The 27190-nt window shown below is 46.5% G+C and overlaps 4 protein-coding genes across 6 annotated transcripts; 3 read left to right on the forward strand and 1 right to left on the reverse strand.

Moving 5' to 3' along the window:
* Positions 1–1572: 1572 nt before the first annotated feature.
* MALL (mal, T cell differentiation protein like) lies at positions 1573–4059 on the forward strand. The gene is made up of 4 exons (XM_015622364.2): positions 1573–1674; positions 2675–2842; positions 3056–3184; positions 3530–4059. Exons 1-4 carry the CDS (start codon positions 1573–1575, stop codon positions 3590–3592), a joined length of 462 nt encoding a protein of 153 aa, XP_015477850.1. The 3' UTR covers positions 3593–4059.
* Positions 4004–14462, reverse strand: ASB3 (ankyrin repeat and SOCS box containing 3). The gene is made up of 10 exons (XM_015622359.2): positions 14286–14462; positions 10591–10801; positions 10116–10277; positions 9210–9322; positions 8712–8847; positions 8336–8513; positions 6929–7126; positions 5991–6242; positions 5115–5248; positions 4004–4578 (listed from the first exon to the last, which is right to left on the reverse strand). The coding sequence occupies exons 2-10, from the start codon at positions 10793–10795 to the stop codon at positions 4331–4333; spliced, it is 1626 nt and encodes a 541-aa protein (XP_015477845.1). The 5' UTR covers positions 10796–10801; positions 14286–14462; the 3' UTR covers positions 4004–4330.
* Positions 11327–16169, forward strand: CHAC2 (ChaC glutathione specific gamma-glutamylcyclotransferase 2). Of its 2 annotated transcripts, XM_015622361.3 has the most exons (3): positions 11328–11511; positions 13365–13400; positions 14223–16169. In XM_015622361.3, the coding sequence occupies exons 1-3, from the start codon at positions 11377–11379 to the stop codon at positions 14604–14606; spliced, it is 555 nt and encodes a 184-aa protein (XP_015477847.1). In that variant the 5' UTR covers positions 11328–11376; the 3' UTR covers positions 14607–16169. The 2 variants fall into 2 exon arrangements, with proteins under 2 accessions (XP_015477848.1, XP_015477847.1); XM_015622362.3 differs by lacking the exon at positions 13365–13400 and having other exon boundaries at positions 11327–11511.
* A 1208-nt stretch (positions 16170–17377) lies between these two features.
* On the forward strand, positions 17378–25682 carry ERLEC1 (endoplasmic reticulum lectin 1). Of its 2 annotated transcripts, none has more exons than XM_019006208.2 (14): positions 17378–17698; positions 18195–18299; positions 18391–18471; positions 18893–18970; positions 19085–19148; positions 20207–20247; positions 22072–22295; positions 23378–23507; positions 23818–23979; positions 24257–24316; positions 24401–24525; positions 24957–25034; positions 25216–25291; positions 25432–25682. In XM_019006208.2, the coding sequence occupies exons 1-14, from the start codon at positions 17393–17395 to the stop codon at positions 25501–25503; spliced, it is 1602 nt and encodes a 533-aa protein (XP_018861753.2). In that variant the 5' UTR covers positions 17378–17392; the 3' UTR covers positions 25504–25682. The 2 variants fall into 2 exon arrangements, with proteins under 2 accessions (XP_018861753.2, XP_033369050.1); XM_033513159.1 differs by lacking the exon at positions 17378–17698 and adding an exon at positions 17883–17901.
* Positions 25683–27190: the final 1508 nt, after the last annotated feature.

Below are 27190 nucleotides of genomic sequence, written 5' to 3' on the forward strand. Positions count from 1 at the left end.
ATTTTAAATTTTTGCTTTTGCGGTGTTAAACAAGGCTCTGGTTGCCTTGCTACCTGTTGTAGCCGTGTCAGGTGTCATATTTTGCCAAAGCTGAGGTAGCCCTTTTCTCCTCTCATGCAGCTTCCAATTAATTTCCAGTGTTGTTTTAATCAGGATGAACAAAAGGCTCTTTGTCCTAGTCCCCCAGCAGCCTGGGAGCAGGGAAGGGAAAGAGCAGCGATCTTTAAGAATGCTGCTGAGCAAGGACAGCCAGCTTAGGGGAAGAATCCTCTCTTGCCAGACCAGTGACCAGCAGCTTGCTCTGTTTTTAGACTGTTTGTCTATTCCTCTCCCCCACTCAGGAGAAGGCTGGGTTACTCCCAGGAATGTGCCTGACCCAACACAAATAACAGCTGGTGGGAATCCTGGGAACACTGCATTTCCCCAGGATTATTTCCTCTGCTGACCCCTCAGTGCCTTGTGACCACAGGCTCTGTATGCTGCCCACTCCCAGAGGGAAGTGATTAATCCACTTTCTCTTTAGTGCTGGAGCATCTGGATGCTCCCTGCAGGGCGATGGGGACATTGCCACCAAGTCACACATGGACTTAAGCCCAGGCCAGGCTTGGTTTTGTCTGGTGAGATACAAGATTTTTGAAAGCCTCCACTGCATGGTGCCAAAAACCAGCTCCCACTGGAGTATCTGTAAACTGGGGCCTCCAGAAACACCACAGGACACTTCTCCCAGCATAGGAAGGGCTCAGACAAGAGACATGGATGTGATCTTTGCTCTGTGTTGTGCGAGAGCTTAGCACAGAAGCCGAGTTCCTGGGGCATCACCTGTCTCGCCTGGCATAGCTGGGATATCTCACTGGGACAATGTCCTCCTGCTGTAGCCCACTGCCCCAGTTAATGGGATCATTCTGTCCTCTCTGGGCCACCAGGCAGCAGTGCCACCCCCAGCCTTCCGTCCCACCTCTTATCTGGGAGTTCTGGGGCCAGGCAGAGTGCGCTGGATGAGACAGCAGGTGCTTCCCAAATACAAAATGTATTTGCCAGGAGGCAGAAATTCCAGTAGCTCTCCTTCAAACCTTACAGGGCACTTGGGAGCACATTGCCAAACCCTCCCGGTGTGTCTGTAAAATTTACCTGCTAGTTCCTGAAGCTGGATGTACCTGGAGGGTGTGGAGGGGTCTGACGTGATCACGGGAGCAGAAACCTGAACAGAAAGGGGAGGAGGCAACAACAGTGGAAGCAAAAATATTTCAGGCTTGGAAGCGTGCCAAGGACAAGTGTTTGCAGGAAATATTTCTGTCCCGGCAAGGTGTAGGAAGTTTTTTTTCCCCTTTCCCCTCCAATTAATGACCTTGCATTGGTGCGTGTTGGGGCCGGGGTCGGGCTCCGTCGCATCCCGGCCGGCAGCGGGATGCACAAAGCCGCGGTGTCCGGCGGTGCCGGGGCACGGCGCGGTGCCAGCCCCGGCCGGTTCCTGCGCTTACGTCCCGCGGGCGTGTCCCTTAAATCCCGCACGGGAGCGGCGCGGGGCAGCCGAGCGCCAGCGGAGCCCAGCGCAGCGCTGTCAGCGGAGGAGACATGGCCTCGGTGGGTCCCTCTGCAGCCTCCACGCAGCCAGCCCTGCCCTCCGGACCCGCCGTCTTCAAAACCATCCCCTACGCCTTCATCCTGCCGGAGATCGTGAGTATGCCTCGCTCCGCACCCGCTCCCGGCTAAAATCCCCCGAAATCATCCTGAAGGCATCATTACTGGGATTAGTGACACCTTGTCTTTGAGCTTACGCTGAAAGCACGAAGTATTCCTGATGGGGTTTTTAGGAACAGCTTGAGGACAAGGTACACTCCACTCCATCACAGCCTGCGTGAGGGTCGCTGGCTGTCGTGAGGCTGGGAGAGGCTGAAGAGCTGCTGGCTCGCCCAGGGCAGACAAGCAGCTCTTGTTATCACGTAGAAACGGCTTGAAAAATCAAGGCAGTTTTGGTCTCAAGTCGTTCCAGGGGTTGAAGACAATTTGGCGCCTCGTAATGTGTGACATTCCATGACTCTTTCAATTGCTTCTGGGTCCAGAGGGCATCCAGTGGGACTGGCTGAGATAGCAGCTGGTGCACTTTGTCATGGTGCACATGGGCTGGCAACCCACACACCCTGTGCTCCACAGGCACAATTCCCTGCCCGTGGTGACGGGCTCAGCTCCCTGCTGCAATTCCCGGGATGGCTCAGGGCAGCATCATCCCGATAAGCCCGTGTGCTTTTTGTGCTCAGCAAATCTTTTGGGTGGATCCAGAATGGGCAACTCACTCCAGGCTGGTGTGTGGAGCTGAAGGAGACTTCCTTGTGCTGTGATTCCAAGCCTCGGAGATGACCGAGCGAGCGGGGCTGTTTGCTTTTCTCAGATAAAAGCACATTTTCTGGCTTCTCCACCAAATCCCTCGGGGTGACACATTTCCTTGTGTGGAAGGCGACAGCAAACCCTTCCCTTTCGTGTGAGCACTCATTTCCCATGAGTGTTCAGGGAAACCAGTGCCAGCTTGCTTGTTGTTGCACCGGGATGCCCTGGGAAAGATGCAGCGGTTCCGCTGGCTGCTGTGGCCTGCCCAGGAGAGAGGCGAGGAGGGAACCGGGCAGGAAAAGAGCTTTTCCTCATCCCACACTCATCAGAGGTGCCTGTTTGTCCCTGGCAGCTCTGCGGGACCTGGGTGTGGATCCTCGTCGCTGCTACCTCCGTCTCCTTGCCGCTGCTGCAGGGATGGGTCATGTACGTGTCCCTCACCTCCTGCCTCATCTCCCTGCTGCTCCTCTTAAGCTACCTCCTCGGCTTCCACAGGAACAGCGAGAACTGGAAAGTGCTGGTAAGGAGAGGATGGAACATGGGCAGATGTTGACAGCAGCAGTGTGGGTGCAGGGCCACCACGGCTGGTGACCCACCGACCCTCTCCTCCTCTTGCCTCGACTGGGAAGTCCAGGGGAGCTGTGCTGTCGAACCACTGCCTGGGAGGGTTTGGTCCCCGCCCTATCCAGGCACGTGTCCCCCTTGGGGCACTCACAGGAGCGTTGTTTTGCAGGACAGTTTGTACCACGGTGCCACAGCCATTCTGTACATGAGCGCCGCTGTCCTGCAGGCCAACGCGACCATCAACTCTGAGCTCAGCCCCGACGGGCCGCTCAACTACCAACTCAACAGCGCCGCATCGGTGAGTCCAGAGCGCCCTGCCAGGCTGCAGAACACACAGTTCCCCCTGGGACAGGCAGCAGCACGTGCTGAAGCCACAGCAGAGCCACCCCAAGCCCCACAGTGTCACACTGGGTACAGCTTCAGCTCCTCACCTCTGTGGGTCATGCAGCTAGGGTCGGCTTCTCAGGGTCCATCAGTTCATGGACAGCCTGACGTGGCTGGATCCTGGGAAAAGCTGAGGCTTTGCCTCTCCTTTGAGGCTGGAGAGAGCTCTGGGCTGGGAGGCTTCCCCATGCTGAGAGCACTGGGAGGAGATGCAGTTTGACTCTGCCAGCTGACCCTTCCTCTTCTTCCTCTCGTGCAGTTCTTCGCCTTCCTCACGACCTTCCTATACATCCTTCACGCCTTCAGCATCTACTACCAGTGATCCTGGCAGCACCAGATTCACCTCTGCAGGACAAGGGCTTTCCCAGTGTGAGAGACCCTGCTGTCTTCCCAAGGTGTCCCTGCCCCAGCCCTGTCACCAGGCCTCAGGAACAGCAGGTCCTTTTGCACTTCATCACAGGAGGGATTTTGCTGGCACACACTGCTGTGCCTGTGGGACATTTCCTGCCTTGCCTGGGGGCTACGCAAGGGGAGGAACCAGGCACAGGCCCCCAAGCCTCCAATTCTGACATTCTGCCAAATATTGACACCAAGGAAGGGAAAAAAACCATCACTGTTCCTTCAGCAAACAATCTCCTTTCTTTATATTATTTGCCTTTTTCTGGTTCAGCTCCATCTCTCCCCAACACAAATTCATAACAATGATACAAGATTGTGTTCCTTGACTTTCAGATGGTTTCATTTGGTAAATGCTGTATTTGGAATAAAGGGTCAACTGACAGATTTTGACTACTCTGTAAGCTGTGTTCACTGAACAAGCTCATTTTACTCCCCAAGAGTTAGAAAAGAAACACAAAATGTTCTCTTACAAAGCTACAGCAGATTTTAAACAAGTAAATCATAGAACTCATAGGAAATTTCTAGATGTAGTATAAAACTACAGCACAAAAAGAATGATGACAACATTGAGAGCAGTTCTCCTCTCGTGTCTCCTGATTCCCATTACAAAACCTGCAGCTGCGAGTCTAGGCACTGGCACCACCGTCATGGAGCACTGGTGTTACTGGTGTGCCTCTTCCACATCCTCAGCCTCGGAGCGGCTGGAAGGCACTCCCTCCTCTCCCTGCTCCAGGGAATCCTGCAGGTCTGGGATAGTGTTGGCTCGCAGCACATCCAGGTAGAGCAGGTAGTCCTGGAGGCAGGCTGGCAGCGGCAATTCCCGGATCACGCGCTCCGAGCGCAGCCGCTCGCTCCCCAGCAGGGACCGGATCTCCAGGCGGCACAGATGGGACAGGGAAGGAAGGAAGGCTGGAAAATGAAACCCAAATCAAACACAGAGCAGCTCTTACTACACAAATATATTTACTAATAAAAAAGGAAATAAAGAGAGAACTGAATCTCAATTTCCCTTAAAACATCCTCATTAGCTTCAAACACTCTAAAGGAAGTATTATTAAATGACATTATCACTTGGACAACTTAAAAATTTTTACAGACCCTTTTAAAGAAGAATTTTCTTTGAAAGGAATCATTAATAAAGATATCTAAGTGCAGTTTCTCAGCCACATAACACATAACTGCTTTTCTGAAGGATGAACTATGAAAAATTCCTGCAAAACCAACTGAATCTTTCTGGCTTGTCGCTTTTTGATTATGTTTGATTTTTGTGGTTTGTATTTAATTACTGTCCAGTGCTTACAAAACAGGACAGATACTTCATTAGAAATACAAATTAAGAAAATAAAACATAATTAAGTCATATTGTCATCTTCTCCTCAACCTCCCCATCTGCAGCCTGGAAGCTGGTTACATGGAGACATCATTTTCCTGTATGTATTCCTTACCAAAATGGCTCTTCCAAGTCCAAGTGAACTTCTCCTTGTATTGGGAAAGGTGTTGCTCCACAATTGGAGGAAGTCTGCTCCAATTCATGAACTCCAGGACAAAATTAAGGACATCCTCACCCATGGAGAAAATCCTGCATAACAAAGACTCCCCTAAAATACCTTTTAAAACTATTTGTAGATTACAAAATAAAAGACCAAGAAGCATTGCATGTGATACACAAGGACAGCGAGATTCATTCAGTCACTGAGTTGCAAACTTGTCGTGTGTTTACTACAGCCTGCAGAAAATACAAATATTTCATAACTCTAAGTGTAATCCTGTAGTGCCCAATTAAATATAAATCATCAACAAGCTGTTATTTATATGTGGAAAAACTTCAACAATAATAATAATAAAAAAAATCCAACTGGAATTTTTGCCACATTGTGTTAAAACAAAAGTCTCAAACTGCATCCGTTTCCTCTCCTCCCAGCCTTGGCCCAGCTTCACTTCCCATTTGCTTCCCATCCCTCCTGACCTATTTCTCCCATTGGAATTTCTTCTTACCATGCCTGTATTAAAGTATTACACACACAATTTGCAGCTAAATTTGGGGGTTAATTAGAGATGTTCAATATAAATTTGGGAAGTGATGCCTTATCGCTACCCTAGAGAAAGGCAATTTCCAATCTGGCTTTCTTCCTAAATAAAACTGTTTTACTGCCTCCAGACATGACGTGTGAATGATTTATTTCAGACTTTCCACAACCCCTCCTGTTCCTGATGGCGGCAGCTGATTATCAAGGGCCATCCTGTGAAAGCCCTCGCTCAGTAGCAGCTCTGCACATTAGCATGAGGTGTTTGAGTAAATAAAGACAAGGCTCCCTGCTCACCAGAACTTGCACATGAAATTCACAGGGTTGAAACCAGCCAGGAGCAGGCAGGGCAGCCATTCCTTGTATTCCTTCTGCACCGTGCTGCTGTAGTGGATGAAGTGCATTAATTCCTCCTCCGAGGGCAGGGAACAGCCCAGCCTCAGGAAGCGCCGGAACAGAGCAAACTTCTTATGGCACAGGCAGTGTGCCAAGTTAATCCCACGCAGGGTGATCCCATATTCCAGGAGAACATCGATGAACTGGTAATACCTGTGAGCAGGGAAGGAACACGGCATCCCATGAGCTTCCCCTCAGAGCATCTACCACTTTTTACATGTCTCAGATAAAACATTTTAAAAAGGTTTCATTGAAATCTTTTCATCATTACCCACTGCAACAGGGTAATAGGATAAGGATGGAGACTATGACTGGTGTTACCTTTTGGTGATTAGATGGCACATTGCTCCATTGAAGTGGTGATGTGTTACCTGCCTCGTTCACAGAGCAATCACCTGCTCTGCATCCTTTCTTATTTATTATAAAGCAACACCAGGGCAGATAGGGAAATATGGTGTCCAAGGATTTTTAAAGGCAGCTTCCTAAGAGCAGGCCACAAACTAAATTCACTACTAACAAACCTCATTAATTTAAATTCTATGCCATAACCAATTTCAATCTACGTACAAAGAAATAATCTGTTAAAAGCTGAGAGGATTCAAAACCCGTTTTTGAAGATGTTTTCCTTAGTGCAGCACGAGTCACATTCCAGGACTTCACATTAATATTCCCAAGGAGGAATATTAATGAGTGTCTGCAAAGGGGGAACACACTGGAATTCTGGAAAAATATTACATGATAGCAGCAGAGGGAGGAAGGTGGGAAACTACACGTCTAAAGTAAGTTAATTAAAGCAAATATGATTAAGAATAACTTGAAAACAGAAGATGTTTGCTTACTGCTTTTGGAAGATCATGCACATGGGGGACCTGCAGTCGAAGTCCAGGCACTCCTGGGCATTGGGGCTGAAGCCCTGTTTGAGCAGCATTTCCAAGCACTCCCCGTCCCCGCCGTAGAGCGCGGAATACACCGGGCTCACCTTGCCCTCGCCCCTGTCACAAATCCGGTCTGTGATGGGAATCAGCAACTCCAGTATCCTGCAGGTATTTAAAACCACTGCTTTCTGATCTTATGCAATGATTCATCTTAAACACACTCTCATTTTTTCACAGGCTCATTGCAGCTTTGGAAGAAAATTATGTTTTTTCACTCTTGAATTTGCACCTTTATGATTCCATACATAGACCTGTGGCAAACTTTGTGCTTTGGGATGGATTTGGTCTGGAAAGAAGCATTTTAAACCAAATACTAGGGACAGCTACTTCCTATTACCCAACAATTCTTTTTACAGCAACAGAACACCACTACACATTAAATCCCAACTCCAAGGAAGTTTGGAAGCAAACTGGAAATGTGAGTTGCAAATGAAATGAATTCTGATTTTTCTGGTTCACAGAACTAATTCTGTTTACAGCTGACACCCCAGGCCACATCCCATTAGTGACAAACACCAGTTCCTTTGCTGCTGGAACTTACTGGTGCTGTGTAAGAGTTGCCAGTGATGTATCATCATTTATATATTTATAAGTGCTGTCCATGTGTGAATCATGGAGTTCCTGAGAGATCCTTCTCCCAATGGTCTACTCCCAAAACTTCCTTCCACTCTTGGCTCTCTGCTGTGGAACTGACTTGTAGCACTGAAATTGGGCAAAGCTACAAATGCATCTATGGAAAGGTTAAAGAAACTGCTTTGTGGCTTCAATTTTTCTGGCTGGTGCAGCTAATTCAATATTTGCACATAATTACTTTTGCTACTTAATACAGAATTCTAATTAGCAGCTGTTCAAGTCATGTATAATGTATAATACGGTTATTTGTATTTTTAAATGGAAAAGCAATATGGTCATGGAGTGAATTGATACCTGGTTCAGCACTGTGGAAAACCCTCTAAATTCATCAGGATATGGATCAAACCCAGGTTAGATGCTGAATTAAAAATTCTATAATCACAGAACAGTTGGGTGATCCAGTTCTACTCCCTGCAATGGGCAGGGACACTTCCACTATCCCAGGTTGCTCCAAGCCCAGGCCTGGAACATTTCAAGGGATGGCACAGGGAAGTATTTCCCCCTAATATTTCATCTAAACCTACTCCCTGTCAGTGCAGAAGAAACTACTAAGAGACATTTAAACTATGAAAATAATCAGAACTGCTAAACTATAGATCAGTTTGAACACCCAATTTTTCCCCCTTTTAGGGCTGAACCTCCTCCTCTGGGGATCAGATTTGTGTGACCAGGACCTACTTTGCATGGCCCATCTCAGCTGCTGCATGAATGGGTAGCTGCCAGTTATCCTCGTTGCAGTAGAGGTTTGGGTCTGCCCCTGCAGTCAGCAGCAGCTTCACACAATCCAGGTGTCCCTCCTGTGCAGCAATCAGCAGGGGAGTGGCCTTGTCCTTGGCCTGGCAGTTGACATCTGCACCTGACACAAAACAAAACCAAAGCCACGTCCATCAGTCACGATTTTTCACGGGCTGGCTTCAAACTCAGCGAGTTTTCCACAGCAATAAGGAAATAAAACCTCCAATATTCCAAATGACGACACACAAGAGCAGAGCTAAAATTGCATTTAGGGGGAGTCGATGGAAGCGTAGCAAGGGAAATGAAGGCTCGTGGTTACCGTGGGACAGAAGCAGCTGCAGACTCTCCAGCTGGCCATACTGAGCGGCCACAAACAGAGGGGTAATTCCAAAGTCATCGCGGCAGTCCTTGCTGGCCCCTTTCTCCAGGAGCATTTGCATTATCTCAGTGGAACCCTGAAATCAATGGGTTTAGACTTAACCAGCAGAAAGCGAGAAAATTACATAACCTGGTTTTCCCCACATGTTCCAGAGAGAAAGAATAAAACCTACAATGCATTCAATATTCTGAAGATGCACTTAAAAATTAATGGTATAAGAAATTTGGCAAGTTCAAGTTAATCACTTTTGCCCATTTACATGGTAAACTCATTTGTATGTGTTAGAACCATTAAGCCAACATATTTTTAAGTACAAGCTTATGACTGCTAGGCTAGGTCAGGAAAAATTACCTGACAAATGCAGTAATTATTAAACAAATAATTATCCCCCAGAATACACCAGTTATACAGAAATTACATGATGTGCTCACAGGTTACCTGAAAGGAAGCTTGGTGCAAAGAATTCCATCCAGACCAAGAATGAGAACCTTCAACATTTGCTCCATGTTGGAGCAGAAACTTGACAACCTCTGTGTGTCTGTTTTCAACAGCTTCCACGGAACAGTAATCAAAAAATAAATAATAAAAAAAATCATTCTTATTGAAGAATTTAACAAATAAATAAAGTATTTGAATTTAAAAGCTAAAAAGGTCTTACTGCCAACATCCTGAAATAATAATCCTAATTCCTTTAAACTTGCCCATTATATACTTACTTGCCTTTTATACTTAGATCCCCAAAACAGTGCTGAAGAATGGAAATGATGGAAAATTCCCCCAAACTTGGAAAAGACTGGGAAACAAAGGTAACATGGTATCCCTGATGTCTGAGTACAGAGGCAAGTAAATCAATAAACATATTTAATCAGATGATTTAGACCCTCAGGATTCACCACAACAGAAGTTTTAAGCATTTAATTAGGTCAAACATAAATCATAGAAAAAATGCTAAAATAATGGACCTTAATTGTCGAACTAGAAATGTCAAAAGTAAATCTTTTACCATAAGAATTAGGGAGGAGTTATAAGAATCAAAAAGGCTTTGAAACAGCCTCAAATAGATGTAATCATGAACCTCCTAAAGTTTTTCTGTGCTTGATGCAGAAAACCAGTTTGCTTTTATAATTTCATTTTAAAACACTGTCTGAAGCAGATTTACCCATAAACAAAAGGTTATTTCCACACCCACTCCATGTCTGAGTCTAAAGCCTGGTAGGTATTGAGGCCTACAAAAAGATGCAACATGGCAGGCAAGGAAGAAACTCTGGTGAGTTTAAACTTGGAGAAACTTGTGTTTTAACTGGCTGAGTTCAAACTCTGGGATTTGAGGAAAGCTTGTGTCACCTAGGAAGAGCGGGGTGGTGGCGGATTCAGTGGTGACATTGTTGAGGTCAGCCCCAGCTTCCAGGAGAACTCGGAGACATTCCACAGAGCCGTGACGAGCCGCGAGGTGCAGAGCACACAGCCCTTCAAACGTCCTCGAGTGGATGTAGTCATCAGCTGGAGCTGCAGAGGAGTATAATGAGGGGGAAAAAGGGGTATTTGGCAGTGAATTTCAAAATACAATCATTTTAAGAAAATAACAGAGTTATTTGAGATATGTGGCCTACAGAACACCCATGAATGTGCTGCTATCACCTCAAGTATCACCCACAATTCACAAGTATGAATTGCAATGTGTCAACTTCTCTTTACCACAGTTTGGAAACCACACAGAAAATCCCCAAAGAAGGACAAGCTGAATCTATATAACTTGTATTTTTCTATGGCAGGGTAGTTTAGCAGAAAACCACACTATTTCCCAGTAGGTTTTCCTTACCTGTATCAATGAGCAGCTTCAGGCACTCACTGGAATTGTGCGCTGCCGCTTCGTGGATGGGCAACCACCTCCTGTTATCCGGGACATCAATGCTGTATCCCCGATTAATCAATTCCCTCAGTATTTCAACATTCCCTTCTCTGGCTGCAAGGCCCACGGCCGAGCACCGGTCAGAATAGGCTTCTGTGAAATCCATCCCTGGCATGGAACTCTGCAGGAGAAGGAAAGGAGTGGAGAGAGGGGAAAAAAAGAGATGTGTACAATATAGATACGAGGAGGGTTTTGTTTGTTTTGTAGAGGATTTGGTTTGGTTTGGAGGGAGATGGTGGTTTGGAGGGGTTAGGGGGAGGTGGTTTGTGGATTTTGAGGGGAGGCGATTGTGGGGTTTGAGGTGAGGTGTTTGGGGATTTAAGGGCAGGTTGAGTTGGAGGAGAGATGGCTGTTTATGGGGTTAAGGGGTGGCTCTTTGTGGGGTTTGAGAGCAGAGGTGATTGTTCGGGAGGTGGTTGGTGGGTTTGGGGCGAAGCCATTGACGGGGGATGTGGTTGTTTGCAGGCCTGAGGGGCGAGGCGGGTGCTCAGGGGAGGTTGTTTGTGGGTTTGGGATGCGGTTTTGGGGAGACGGTGGTTCGTGGGAACGGCGGAGGCTGTCCGGGCCGATGAAGGCTCCCCGGCAGCCGTCACAGCGCCGGCCCCGCGCTGCTCCGCGGCCGGACCGCGGCCACCCCGCAGCCTCCGCCCGGGGCCGCCCCGCGGCTCTGCGCAGGCCCCGCCGGGCCGGGCCGCCATGTGGGTGTTCGGCTACGGCTCCCTCATCTGGAAGGTGGATTTCCCCTACCAGGAGAAGCTGGTGGGGCGCGTCCGCGGCTACAGCCGGCGCTTCTGGCAGGGCAGCACCGACCACCGCGGGGTGCCGGGCAAGGTGAGCCGGGGGCGGGGGGAGCGCGGCCGCAGCGTCGGGCCCGGGCCCTGCCCCGCGGCCGGAGCCGCCCGCAAGGGCTGAGGGAAAGCCACGGAAAACACAAGGCGCTTTAAAGAGGGCTCGGAAATGCCCGCATTTGGCATTTAGGGAGTTAAATAGCCTCGGTGAAGGGCGGGTGTCAGGCTGTGCACAGGGAATAAGAAAAGGCAGAATTACTGATCTAAGTCTCCCCCACTGCGCGCTGTACTTTAACTTATTTTACTCTCAGGTGAAAATTCATGGATTAGGAGATACTTAGAATTCTAAAATTCTTCACAATTTGGAAAAGGAGGGAAAAAACAGCGAGAAAAAGAAATTAAAATTCCAAGTGAGCATTCCCAATGTCATCTGTTTTTAAGGCACGGGGGTGAGAGGATAAGGTATGACCTGCACCCAGGTAACTCCACTGTAAACCTGAAGCAGATTTAAAAGAGAAAAAGCATCAGGATTATTTTGTGTTAAAGAACACAGCTTGCTGTGTGAAAGGTTTCACCCAGCTGTAAATAACACTGGTTAGAACCTCCAACACCCTAAAATAACTTGCACAGAGCTCAAAGATAACACAGCTTGAGCCACCAGTGACACACATTAAGGACAGCAATGAGGAAAAAAACAGTTCTTGCACATATACAGCAGATTACATGTTAGCTGTATTTTAAAAATATTTTCAGAGGATTATTCCCAGTAGTACAAACAGTAATTAATTCCTGTGATCAGTAAGTATTTAGTAATTTGTTTCTTAATGTTTGTTTTTGGTAGTTCCAGGCAAGACAAGGGCTCTGCAAAGCAATTAACTAAATATCCTGCCCTTCCTTAGGCAAACAAATCCTTCTTCCATCACACAACCCACCTGAACATGAAGTTCTCCTCAGTACTGCCCTTCATATTAAATTGATTTAGATTTAAATGGAATTTAATGAATTTAGGTTACAGTTACGGACATTCCTAGCAAGGACAAGAAAGTCGATTTCCACCACAGAATATCTCTTTAATCCATAATTCACAAAAATCTTTGTGACCCATAGTCAGAGAACTGTCAATGGCTATGGAAAAAAACATTGCAAAAGGAACACCAGTGTTATCTTTGATGTAGCATGGGAACAGACTCATTTCTCCTCAGGAAATAGGAATCATGTAGTGTTCAAGTAGCTTTGTTGCCTTATTTTATCAGTCAGGTCAGGAATAAATGGCTCATGCTGGGAGAGAACTGATTTGATGCCAAAAGCAGTAATTTTAAGCTGCAGATTTAGTTCAACATAGGGTTTTATGTTTTAAGGTTTTATACAACAAACCTCAGCTATTTTATTTCCAGTATTTACAAACTGGCTTCTTACTTTTTCCTACAAGAATTAACTTACTGGGGTAAACAAGCCATTTGCAAGGTATCTTCCCTCTGTCCAGTGAGGCTCCAAGGGCTCCTTGAGGATAATTTTACATTAATGAAACTCTAAATTATCAGTGTTATTTTATTGTTAATTAATTGTCACTGTTTTAAACTGCAATAGAATTGAGTTTGGACAGCAGATGTAAAACAAAAAGGACATTCAAGCCCTCCCCATTTCTGACTACTTTTAATTTTTGTGTCACAAGCGCTGTCCACCCAGAATCTAACACGTTGTTTATTTTATCTAATACACACAAGCTACTCTCAGAAAATACTTACAGTGGATCTGGATCTTACTGGAATTATGCTGGATTAGTTCTCTGAGCGTTCCATTCCTGTTCCTTGGTTTTTTCTCATTTTGGTTTGGTTTTGCTCATGATTTAGGGCAAAAGCCTCTGACTGAATGATGATTTCTGCTTTTAAATTTTAGCCTGGAAGAGTTGTGACCCTGGTTGAAGATGCTGAGGTACAGTACTGCTGTACAGAATGTCCTGTTGCATTTCCCATCATTAATTTTTGCTTTTCTACAAGCAGATAACTTGTCTTATCTTTAGGGAAAAGTTCTCTCAGTGTTTCCCAGAGTTACTCCAATGGCTCTTGATTGTTTCAAATAATCAATATAAACTGGGAGTACTTTGGGTCTGTTATTACCACAGTGATATTTTAAAATATATTCTGGAATAGTCACTTTGGCTATCCAGTTGTGATATGCAGAATTTGATATAAAGATATATCAAACATACATGATTTGATACCAGCATCAAATGATAAATATAATTGCTTTGATTTCAATTTTCAATTTACAAGGTGTAACCAGATTGTGAAGTTATCTCAGCACACCACACCAGTTCAGGTGTGTAACAGGTGTGGGTGACCCTCAGGTCCTTGCCAAACTGTCACTAAACAGAAGGGACCGGATCAAAATTCCTTCAAATTCAGCTTTATTTAAATTTGTCATTTTCAGACATTAATTTTATGAGGTCAGGGAGAAACTCTGTGTCCTTTTTGCCAGCTCCTAAGTGGCTTGTACCGAGGCCACTTGCTACTCCAAATATTAACAAAACAAGAAATTGTTCTGCTAGAAAAACCTCAGCATTAGCAGAAGGAGGACAATCAATTTGTGTGATCAGTGTTTTCACTGATAATTGCCTGAATAAAGCAGCCCTTTTGTTTTGGGACTCTACAAAGAGTGCAAAAAGCGGCAGAAGGGCAGAAAATGAGTTTACTGTAAGTTTTGCCTAAACACGGTGATTTCTGAGTATCCTTTTAACCAATTCTCCCGGGCCAGGGGTGCGTGTGGGGCGTTGCTTACAGATTACCGGCTGGGAAGGAAGGAGAAGTGAAGGCCTACCTGGATTTCCGGGAGAAGGGCGGCTACAGGACCACCACAGTCATCTTCTACCCAAAGGACCCGTCGGTGCAGCCCTTCGACGTGCTGCTGTACATCGGCACCCGCGACAACCCCAACTACCTGGGCCCCGCGCCGCTCGAGGACATCGCGCGCCAGATCCTGGGCGCCGCCGGGCCTAGCGGCAGGAACACGGAATATCTGTTTGAGCTGGCCAACTCCATCAGGAACCTCGTGCCAGAGGATGTGGATGAGCACCTCTTCTCCTTAGAGACACTGGTCAAGGAGCTCTTGAACAAGCACCAAAATCTCAACTGTCTATAAAATAACAACAAGCTGGTTCTGTCTTCAGAGAAGAGGTTTTGTTGGCCATGGGCATGTGACGGGGAGGAGTGTTCCTCTGTATTGTGCTATCCTAATTAATACTGCAAATCTTAATTAATGCTGCATTCAGAATAGGAGTTGGTTGCTTAAAGCGAAACTGCCAAAATCATTCTTTAAGGCGTCCGGAGAAAGGCGAGCAAGGAAAGTGTTCTAGGTTTGAATTTGGTATCTTAGCTTTTCATCCAAAGACTACACCTCAGGACAACCACTTAAACTTCTCTTTATGTTTTCTTATTATTTTAGGTTTAAAATAAATCTTTAGAATACTTTTGAGGTCAAAATCAGCATGCAGAGACATAGTTTCATAGGTCTAAGTGGTAGTTTGTTCTGATTCCAGACCACAATGCAGGAATTTTAAGTGATTGGCCTAAATTGTGTAGTAGAACATTTATATCAACATTCAACTCCTCTGAAATGAAGTTACACCACTGAATTAGTCATCTCACCCTTTAGATGTTAATTTATTCTTAAATGCAGAGGATAAACCATTTTATTGTAAAGGAAATAATTCCTTCCCTTGGCTGCTGATGTCAAGCCCTGAAAACCAAAACTCTGGGCACTCTGACTCAAACAAGCCATAACCTATCAGTGCCTCATTTTCATTTTTAATCCTAATATAAAGAATAACCCCAAAATATTGAAATTAACTAAGAGCATGACTTCAAGTCACAACACAACAAGAACAGAAACTCTCATCTCTGTTACTTCAGGTGCTGTTGTAGCCCCATCTCATGAAAAACCCCAGCTCCAAGGATAGATTTTAGTTTCAGGAATTCACCAACAGAAGGTAATTAAGGAAAGAACCCTCTTTCCAGTAACCTTAAGGGTGTGTATGGACATCTCAAGAGAGTTGGGGAGCCCCCAGTTCAGGGTAGTTCTATTCCTGATACAATCCATCAGCACACGGGAGTATCCGTCCCAACGTGAGATTTGTCTCACTCCTCAAAACTTTTATTTTTATTAACTTTTAACTGAGTATATTTTTATATCTTAATATAAAAGGTCCTGTTTCAGACACCATGTAACGCCCTGATTTCCCATTCAAGGAATGTGTAAGTGTTTTGTAGTAGCCTGGAAACCTGGATTCTGCATCAGTAATTGCAAAAAAAGTGTGGTTTTCCCTTAAAAAGGCTGACCCTTCTTTATATCTTCCTGGGTTTATATTTGTAAAGGTAAAAATGTGCAATGGCACTCTCTGCTTTCTTTAAAATTCTTTTTAGGTTTAAAAACTCTTTCCTCAAAGACTTACCCTTGTTCCTTAAGACAGGGCAGGGGATGCTTATGCTCAGTAATGATCCAGAACTATCAGGGCTGATTCCCTCTCTAAAATGCTAATTATTTAAGTACTGTGATTCTGTGTAGCTCCACATTCTCTGTCTTTAATTGTCTCCAAGGCTTTGTTGGTTCACTTGCTTCCCAAATCCATAAACCATTGCAATAATACACGTTCCTGGGTGCGTGTGTACAACTTCAGTGCAATAAAAAATGCATTACAACAACTAATGGCATTGGAAATTTGCAGAAATGTTATGTATACAGTGTGTCTGTGTGAGGATGGACATCAAGGTGTGTGTTTATTATGCCTCGCTATAAAATGGCTCTTGGGGCTGAGAATGACAAACACACAGGGGCTGCTATTAACTCTGGCACATTAGGAATTAATTAAAGCACGGGAAATATAAATATATAAATTTGTTCTTGCTGTGTGGGATTGAAGCCACTGCTCTGCCCCCAGCTTTGGTCTCTACCAAAAACCTCCCAGATCTGTTACCTCAACAATTTTAGGCCATTTAGGCTTCATTTTTTTTCTGACTGCTTAAACTCAATCTCTATTTGTGCAAATACAAATTTTAGATCTGTAGGCTTCACTGCACAACCACGCACACAAAGGCGCTGCTAAGCCTGTTCTCAGACAGTGTTTGGGGAAACAACAGACACATCCATGACTATTAACAGAAGATAATGCAGAGAGGAGGGAGAGGGAAATCCAGACTTAAGGGTTGGACTCTGTGATCTCCAAGGTGTTTTCTATCCAGAATAACTCCAAGGCTCTGTAATTAAGGGGATTCTCTGTAGCACAGCCAATTAACTTCCTGTCTTTCCTTCAATTATTTATCTTGAATAAATAATATATATTTATTATTATTTATCCATGGATCAGATGGGACTGGCCTAACCTGCTCTGATGTGAAGAATCCCCTTGGGTTCTCTGGTGTATAAATACACATACACACATACATATACATATACATACACAGGTGTATAGAGAAACACCCAGAGGAGCCGTCAAAGTGCTCTTTTACACTCATAACCTCATACATGTTGGTTTAACCCTTAGTACTGCCAATAATGACCAAGGTTAATTACTCGCATCCCATTCCCCCCTTCATTCCCTCATTCCCCCCGTCGTTTTATCCCTCCCTCACTCATTCCCTCATTCACACTCCTCCCTCCCACTCCTCAGTCCTACTTCTCCCTCACACTCATTCCCTTATTTACAGTCCTCATCCAAATTCCTCACTCCCTCACACTTCTCCCTCACTCCCTCACACTCACTCCCTCACTCCCTTCCCCTCACACTCACTCCCTCACTCTCCCCCTCACTCTCCCTCATTCACTCACTCCCTCACTCCTTCACTCACTTCCACTCACTACCTCCTCGTTCCCCCACGGTCCCTGGCTCGCTCCGTGCCCGCCCGGCCCCTCACCTGTGGCCGCTGCCCCGGATGCCGCTGCCCGCGCCGGGCGCTGCCCCGGTTGTTGATCGCGGCTGCCGGAAGCCGACGTGGCGGCGGCGCGGCGCGGCCTCGGCGGAGCCGCCGGCCGGCATGAGGGGCTGCGGGCTGCGGCCGCCGAGCCCGGCCCCGGCCCCCCAGAGGGGCTGCGGGCTGCGGCCGCCCTGCCCGGCCCCGGCGCTGCTCTGCGGGCTTCTGGCGGCCGTGGCGGCCGTGGCCGAGGGCGGCCGAGCGCTCCCGCAGCTCAGCGACGACATCCCGTTTAGGGTGAACTGGCCCGGCACCGAGCTCAGCCTGGTCGGTACCGCACGGGCCCGCACGGCCGCTCCGCCCGGGGAGGGGCTCCGAGCCTCCTCACACAGAGGGGCTTGGGCCGGGCTGACCCCGCGCCGCAGGGAGCCCGGCAGCTGGGAGAGAATCCCGGGGATTCTGTGCTGGAAGCGGCATGGGGAGAGCTGGGGGATGGCTGGGGCTGGGGGCTGTAATGAAGGTCTGAAATGGTGAGCAGGAGTGAGGGGAGCAGGAATCTCGAGGGGATCGGGGATCTGGAGACGATCAGGAATCTGGAGGGGATCCGGGATCTGGAGGGGATCCAGGATATGGCTGGAAGTAGAAGGTCTAAAGCGAAGGCAGCAGCAACTCCCAGCCAGCTTAACCACCAAACCCCAGTCTTGTGGTATAATTAAATCCCGGGAAATGCTCTAGAGCAGCACTCAGGAATTCAGGGGTATTTCTGATGAGTAGCATTAAAAAGCCCCTGCCTGGCTGATCCATGGGTTGGTTATTTTCTCAGCCGACCACTGGTGTCTTGTACAAGGAAGACAATTATATCATCATGACCACTGTGGATAAAGAGAAGTACAAGTGTCTCCTGCCATTGATAGCCAGTGGCAACGAGGTGAGTTCAGGCGAGTTGTTCTGTAAATATAAACTGTAGCTGAGTCTTCACATTGTCAGTTTTAATGTCGTGAAATATCCTTTTTTTGCAGGAAGAAGAAAAGGACTATAAAGGTCCTACTCCAGGGGAACTGCTGGAGCCTCTCTTTAAGCAAAGCAGCTGTTCCTATAGAGTATGTTGCTTCTGTCTCGTTCATTAAATGCCAATTAAAAGGTTACAGGCCAGTCCACGTCAGGATAGTAAATGAGATATAAATGCAGCCTGAAACAAGGTCTTTACAACTTTATGCCTTAATATTGCTTACAAAATTCTGTGTGATTAAAGATGTCAGAATTCAGATTAATAGGTTGCTATGGTAGCAGTTAAAAATGTGGATTTTTTTTTTAATTTAATTTTTTTTCCTTTGTTTTATTTGTGTGAAAGTCAAGGAAGTCTTCTCTGCTGTGTGTATTTGGGCAACACTGAGACCACTTGCTGTGCTCTTGTATTTGAGGGTGCTCCAGCATTTTGCTGCAAAAGCCAACGTTTGGGTGTGGTTTTTTGGTGTGTAAATACATCTAAAGATAATTTTTAAAATGTGTTTTATTTCTAAGATTGAATCTTACTGGACTTACGAGGTCTGCCATGGGAAACACATCCGTCAGTACCATGAGGAGAAGGAAACGGGGCAGGTAGGCTGTTCACAACCCCTTCTCCACTGGTACCTTCCTGCTGAACTCCTCCAGCAGACTTGAATTCCCTGAAAAAGCTTGGAAAGTGGTAACTGATGTTTGTTTTGATTGTAGAAAATAAACATCCAAGAATATTACCTGGGGAATATGATAATGAAGAACCCATTGTCAGAACCAGGTGTGTTGTAGATTATTTCATTTTGCTGATGTTAATGAATTTTTTTGGGTTTTAATTTTTCCTGTCTCAAAACCAGCTTTTTTTAGGGAACCTGGCACAGATCTTCAGAAATATTCAAGTGCCCTGGACTGGGACTTAGGTGGAAATGAGGTTGCTGAGCCCCAAACTCAAAGAGCAGTTTAGAATAACTGATTTTTGGAGCATTTTTTGCCTCTAAGTTAGTTCAAAGAAGTCTTCCAAATCCACAGACTTAAGTGTTCATTCAGGGTTGATGTAAAGAACAGAATAGAAAAACATCACCTAGGTTGGGGTGTTTATTTCATTCTAGGCTAGTGTGTAAAAGATGGGCACCATTGTTTTCCTAGAAGCAATTAACTGGAAGGCTGCAGTCTTTTTGGGGGGGATTTAGTGCTGTTCATCCCACTTCTGGATCCCTGGCTGCAGCCCTGAGTTAGGGATCTTAGTGCTGGAAAGCAGCAGGGCTTCAGAACCTGCCTTGTTTGGTCTTTCTGGGTGAGTGTGTGCAGTGCCTGTGCAGAGGTGCCTCGTTCTGCTGCTGCACAGAACACAGAATGTTTGATTTGAGTCACCCATTTTTGGGGCTGGATGTTGAAGTGTGATGGTACCTCAGGTCACCATGGCTGAGTCTCTCAGGCTGTTGTCCCTCTGCTTAGGTGGCAGATTGTGTCCTGTGTCCTTTCCCTGCTTCCTATCTGGCAGCTCCTGCTCCTTCCAAAGCACCTGGTTGTTTCCTGTCCAATTCCCACCCTTCCCAAACAGCGGCAGTGACGTGTTCTCCAGCCCTCCCTTGGTGTCAGGGCTGGATTTGGCCTGTCCTACTGGCTCCAGGTGGTTTTGTGATGAACTGACGTGTATTTTGCTCTGTTTGCTGTGGGCCTCAGATCACTGGTTATTGCCTTTCTTTCCTCTTTTGCACCTGCAAGTGGCTCTTGGCAGTGTATAAAGCACCAGCAAATACACAAGCCAGAAAAGCTTCTCTGTGAAATTCCATTTTATTTCAAGTGCACAAACTTACCTCGTTCTTAATTATTCCCTAGATCAAGAAGAGAAGGAAAATTCCAAAGACGGTGCAAAAGAGGCAAGTGAAAAACATCTATTCTAACTTCTGCCATCAATAGTGGAGGCAATTTATATATGATCATAGAATCCCAGAATGGTTTGTGTTGAGGGGACCTCAGAGACATCCAGTGCCACCTGCCATGGGCAGGGACACCTTCCACTATCCCAGGTCGCTCCAAGCCTCATCCAGCCTGGCCTTGGACAACTTCTAAGGATGGGGCAGCCACAGCTTCTCTGTGCAGCCTGTGCCAGGGCCTGCCCACCCTCACAGGGAGCAATTTCTTCCTGATAGCCAATCTAATGATAAGTGATGTAATTAGTCCCCTCCCAAAAGGAATATCCAGAAATGAAACTGTTCTTGAGCTGCACTTCTCTTGCTTTTAATTATCAGTCCCAGCTCAGAAAATTTATTTAGTCCTGCTACTCCAATGACTTACACTTAACAAAGCCCTACAGCACAAAATCCCTAAGAGATGGAGCTGACTTGCTGACCCATCCCATAATACTCTGTGCTTCCCTTTCCCCTTAGAGAACTTTCCCACTTGTTTAGGCCCCAAAACTCAACTCTTGAGTTGCTGATTCTATAGCAAAACAATGAGAATACCTGAAGCACGCTGGGGTTTGGAATTAGTGAGAGCAGGTTTGACCTCATTGCCAGTTCGCCTACATTTTCATGCTGAAATGAAGTTTTTGTGTCTGTGGCCTTTGGAACAGCCCAGGGTGGTGGTTGTGTAGTGATCTCAGCAATAGCCAGGCCTGAGGAGCATTTTCGAGATCGTTGTGAGGGTAGAACATGGCAGCTGTGCCTCTTGGAAAGCCAAGAAAACAAAGTGTTTTGCAGTGCAGCTCTTTTCCTTCAGCTTCAGGGGAAATGAAGTCTTTTATTGCCTTTTTCTCAGACAGTACTTATGATGCACTTGCCATGTCAGGATTTCCTGGAATCTCTTATCAGGAAAGAGCATGTTGGCTCTTGAACCTCGTGAATGTCTTCACTCATGGTGGAGCAGTTTCTGGGAGGAGTCAGTGGCCTGGGACAGGGTGACGTGGCTTGAAAGCCAAAGCAGATGAGGGGCAGAAAGGTCCTGGATCCCTGGAGTGTCCTGACCCCAGAAAGGTCCTGGATCCCTGGAGTGTCCTGACCCCAGAAAGGTCCTGGATCCCTGGAGTGTCCTGACCCCAGAAAGGTCCCGGATCCCTGGAGTGTCCTGACCCCAGAAAGGTCCTGGATCCCTGGAGTGTCCTGACCCCAGAAAGCACCTCTGTCTCTTAGCACAGACCCCTGTCTGTTCAGCACTGAAAACCTTCAGTAGCTCGAGCAACACAAGTAAAAATGAGTCAGTTTGTGGATTTGGGTATTTTGGGGAGCCAGGAGCACCAGCTGCTTCCAGTATAGAGACTTTACCACTTTAGGGAATTAATGTCTTAAAGAGGGAGCTGGATGAAACACGAAGGAACAAATCTGAAGAGAGTGGACTGGAAGGTGTGACAAAGTGGGATTTACCTTGTGTACACCATTACCTTCATTAGCCACGGGTGGTGTGGGATCCTCTGGAAAAGGAGCAGCCTGGGCTGGGAGTGCTGAGAGATGTAGTGCAGGTACTAGGGTGACTTTGTAGGGTTTTTTTGAATTCTTTAGGGCCTGGTGCTGGAGGTGATGAGCCTGGCAGATCCAGTCTGGGTGAATACCAGAACAGGTGTGGATGTTGCAGAAACACTGAGTAGCCACACAGGGTCTGATTTTAACCTGGTAACGCTGGCTCTGCACACAGGGATAACATTTTTTGTTTCAGAGGAGTCTCAGGAGCTGTCCTGTGGTTATGACCTGTTCCTTTCCCTCACCCAGATCCCCACAAAAAACATCGAAGGGCAGATGACTCCCTACTACCCGGTGGAGCTGGGCAATGGCACTCCCTGCAGCCTGAGGCAGAACCTGCCCAGGTCCAGCACAGTGATGTACATCTGCCACCCCGAGGCCAAGCACGAGATCCTCTCCGTAGCAGAAGTCACCACCTGTGAGTACGAGGTGGTGATCCTGACCCCGCTGCTGTGCAACCACCCCAAATACAGGTACAGTGCACAGAACACTTGGGTCTCCTCTGAGCTTGTGATTTCTTGAGGGATCATCTTCGTGGTATTTGAAGACTGCAGATACCATGTGTGTACACTTTAAATGTCTATAAAACCAGAAGTATTTTCTCCAACCACAACCTTAGCCTTGATTTTAGCTTGTCCCAACATGAGGAGCTCTCTAGAAGCCATTTCCATATGGAGAATTCACAATTTCAGTGTTATTTTCCAAAAATTAAGTGTAGGCTTCTTGTTTCTTCCCTTTCCCTGGACTGTACTATGAGGGCCACCCTGAGTCTTTGGACCTTCCAAGGGGTGTAAAGAGAACTGCAAAGGGAATGTGCCCTACAGACAGGGGGGGATAATGGACAGGATTCCTGGATTTACACAGATGTTGGAACAAGTGAGTATTTAATCAGTGATCTGAAACAGGCCTCAAGGTCTGAAGGCAAAATCCTGCATTTTGTAAGCACTTGGCAGTTGGAGTTACTAAGTGCTGCTGTTTTTAATGTTTGGTATCCACTGTATATTTTCTCATGTGAATAGGTTTGGTCATACTCTGTTACCTGCTGCACTGATCTGTGGCACTGATACCTGTTTACTGCTTGAGTCTTTTAAGCCTCTGTAGCAGTAGAAAAAAAAACAACATAGAAAGTGCACAGGGAAATTGTTCCGTTGCTTGATAAGGATAAAATCTGGAGCTGTTGGCTCCTTCTGAAGGGTTTCTTGCTGGTGGCATGCAAGGGTTCCTGAAAATAAACACAGAGGAACATAATTTCCCCCCCTTATGTCACCTTGGTAAAAAAGGAAAGGTGGAGGTGGCAGCCTGGGAATGCTGCTCAGTAACATCACAGGGATCACAACCCAAATTCCAAGTTCAGTGCTCTTTTTTTGCCTTTTGTGTGTTCCCAAAACAGCCCCAAGCAGTGGCTCAGCCTCTGGGGCTTTCCCTGTACACCTGGCATCTCATCCAGGGATGCACCTGCACCACCTGAGCAGCAGCAGATCCAGAAACTCAGAGCATGGAACTGATTCCTGTACTTGAAGGTCTAAAAGTGACATGTTCTTACCTTGTTGGGCAGGTTCAGGGCTTCCCCTGTGAATGACATCTTCTGCCAGTCCCTGCCAGGATCCCCACTTAAGCCCCACAACCTGGAACAGCTGGAGAAGCAGCAGGAAATGCTGAAGATGCCTTTTAGGAGAGTGAAGGAGGTAGGAATTGTTTAGTTTACTTTCCATCTTTAAGACATTTTGTAAGATGATGTCAGTCTTTCATTGGTCTTTAGGCTTGTTGAAACCATCTGTAACTCAACCTATTTGGAAGGAAAACAAAGCAAGTGTGGGCTACTGATTTAAATTTTTGTAGCCTTTGTAGCCTAGAGTTCACAAATGTGTGAACCTTTTGACTGGAATTTTCTTTCAGCTAAAATTGACCAAAACAGCCAACCTGATTCAGTGTTCAGTAACTTCATATAACTTGTTAAGACTTTGCAGGGGACTTAATTGTATCCTTTAATTGCAGGAAGAAATGCCTTCAACAAAAGAAGAGAAATTCTCTTCCATCCACAAGCCTGTGGCTGTTGGGAGCCACCAGCTGTTAACAGTGGGGACAACCCACATCTCCAAACTGACCGATGAGCAGCTCATCAAGGAATTCCTTAGTGGTTCCTACTGCTTCCATGGGGTGAGCAGCAAAGCCATGTGGAATAAAGCTGGGTGGAATACATCCTAATTTATGTACTTGTTTGTTTTTTATCTGTAATTTTTCTGTTGAAATTCAGTTTATTTGAGCAGACAGTGAAATTAGCCATGAAGGATTTTCACTAACAGATAGGGACTTTTACAGCTGAAACAGCTGGTTTAGGGTCTGGGGGGAAAAGGATGGGTTTGGTTTTGGTGTTCTGTTTGTTTTAGGAATTCTGTTTGGTTCTTTTTAACACTGAGGTTGTTCTTCTCCCCAGGGCGTTGGCTGGTGGAAATATGAATTCTGCTACGGCAAATACGTCCACCAGTACCACGAGGTGTGTTCAAAGAGTTCTGTTAGTTCTTGTTAAGAAAATACAATCCTCTGGACAGGGAGTAGTGATGAGCTTTTCCTGTTTTAGGATAAAGAAAGTGGCAAGACCTCTGTGGTGGTGGGTACGTGGAGCAAGGAGGAGCACATCGAGTGGTCGAGGAAGAACGCGGCCAGGACCTTCTCCCTGCGAGAGGATGGCACCCAGACAGTCAGGTACCAGCCAGGCTCTGTCTGCCCTGCTCTCACACCTGGGACACAGGGCCCAGCCCCGTGAAATTTGGGTTATGAACAGATAAAATAAACTGCCAAGAGCAGCATGTTCAGATTTACCCCCCAGTCAACATCACAAATAAGGAATTCAGCATTTCGGTTATGGCACAGAGAAAAAGAACACTGAACAACTCTTTTCCTCTGCAGTAACTGTAATACAACCTATTGCTCTATAATAGTATAAAAGCTATATAGACTAATAGTATAACATACAGTATAATAATATATAGTATAGTATAATAATGTATTTCTTACTATTTGTTTGTATATTAAATACTTGACCAATGATGAGGTGCTGGGTTGTACCACTGAACTGCCTGCTTAAAAATTGTGTTTAATACTTCCAAACTCTTCCATTCTGATTTTTGTGGCAGGATGGTGTCTCATTTCTATGGAAATGGAGATGTTTGTGACTTGACAGACAAGCCAAGGCAGGTGACTGTGAAATTGAAGTAAGTGGACTTTTACCAAGTGATGTTTTGTGTCTGTTTCCTGGGTCAGAGGAGAAAGCTGCTGCTGTTGTCACAAAGCTCAGGAGGCAGTATCTGTTAACTCAATAAAATACTGCAGACAGCAGTGAGCTTATTGTGTGCTTATTGCCTACCAACCCACCAATTTCTCCTCTAATTTCAGATGTAAAGAATCGGACTCCCCTCATGCCGTGACCATTTACATGTTGGAGCCTCATTCTTGCCAGTACATCCTTGGGGTATGTACAGACACATCCTGAGGTCAGGGCTGATAGCAGAGCACATCTCCAGGTCTATGTTTAAGGTGGCCCCTTTCTCCCAGTGACTCTTCCCAAGATGCCTGCAGGGCTGAGGTCATGGTTTGGTCTCTCTGTTCCAGGTGGAGTCCCCAGTCATCTGTAAAATCCTGGATACAGCAGATGAATACGGGCTCCTCTCGGTGCCCAGCTGAGGACAGCAAAGCCCCCAAGGCCAAATCCTGGCATTCCCATGGGAACAGTGTCTGTGAGCTGACAAAGGCCTCACCAGCACAGCTCTCCAAGCTGAGGGACTCCTGAACCACTTTGTGTATAACTATGTGTATATAAGAGCTTATTGATAAACTTTTAATGATTAAAACTTTGTCTTGCACTTCCTGCCTGGCTCGTGTGTGACATGTTCCTCCCTCATTGGTGCCATTGTTAAGGTGTAATCTCTATTTGGAAAAGGCACAAAAACAACTGAAGCTTCAAGAGAGGAGTTCAGCTGCCAGCAAAGGAAAAGGTGAAGCCAACACTTCCTGCTCAGGAGCCACAGCACCACTCATGGTTTCCCTACTGTTCCTGCTTTCTCCAAACACCACTGTTACCTCGCTCTAACTGCTGGGAATTGTATGCTCCTGTCACTGTACCTCACCCCTCTTCAGCTGCTATTCCTGGGCTGCTTCCCAGGACATTCCATTTATTTATTTATATTTAATACTGTAGGGTTCAGCTTCATACAGGTATTTTGCTGAACATCCTTCCTGCCATGAGGTCCAGTTCCCTGTAGCGTGTCTACCTCGCAAAGAACATTTGGGAAGTTTTAAGCTGCTGGCACTAGACATTCCTAGCAGTAAATTGGGAGGGATCAGATAATTTGAAATTCTGCTGACAAGAGGCTCTGAAGTAGGTTTACATTGTATTTTTGAAAAAGTTTGTAATGGCCAACACCCAGCAGAGCCTTGAGTGCTTGGGGCTGTAGCAACAGTGTCCAGTTGTGTTGGTCACTTCCATGTGCCCACCACATTTCCTCTTTTCTGCAGCCCTTGTGCAACAGGAATTTCTGACAGCTGTGGGGCGGAACCTGCCGGCCACATGTCAGATGAGTGGGCAAATAATGCCCAAAATAACTCCCCTGAGCTGCTGGACTGTTGCAACAGAGCCTGTTTTAGTGTCTCACCAAGCAGAAAACCCAAACAGCAGCAGCAGCATGATTTGGCATTTAAATTGACTCTCACTGCTCTTGCTCATATCCCAACTTCTGAGGCTTAGAGGGAGCTGGAAAGGAGGAAGAGTCTTTTACATAGATTATCTCCCCATGGAAAAGTCTTGTAGCCAGATTCCCCTTCTTCCAGCCTTCCTGCCTGCCAGAGGCATCAGCAGCCAACACAGAGTAAGAAAAGTTTCACCTGCTGCTGCCTGCACAAGGGGCTGGCTGGATCCCCTCATGGCTCTGAGCTGTGCAATCCCTTGGGATGGTTTTATCTTGGATCAAGGCTGCCCTGATGAAAGGCTGGAGCCACCCAGCTCTGGGCAGCCTCAGTATCCCTCAGGCTGTGCCAGGGAAGGGAACACAACACACTCACTCTTCCTGCACACCCTCCTAGCGGTGATTAGATCAGAGGGCAAGGCAAGAATAATTGTTTTGTGGAATGTCAGAATTCCCTGGTGGGAGGGGGAAGCACATCTCTGACTCCAAAGCCACAGCACTTGGTGCCCACCAACAACTGCTTTTGCCATGGCGTGAGCAAACAGGTTCTTGCCAAACCCATGCTCGTCAGCCTCGACTTCCCCTTGCACAGGAAGCTCCAGGCTCACAGCTACTCCTGCCCAGCATCCGGGCTGCCCCAGCTCCGTCCACCTCCAAAAGAAACAGACTTTGCTCCCCCTCCTCTCCCA

This window comes from Parus major, chromosome 3 (genome assembly GCF_001522545.3).
Source record: "Parus major isolate Abel chromosome 3, Parus_major1.1, whole genome shotgun sequence".
Lineage (NCBI taxonomy): Eukaryota > Metazoa > Chordata > Aves > Passeriformes > Paridae > Parus > Parus major.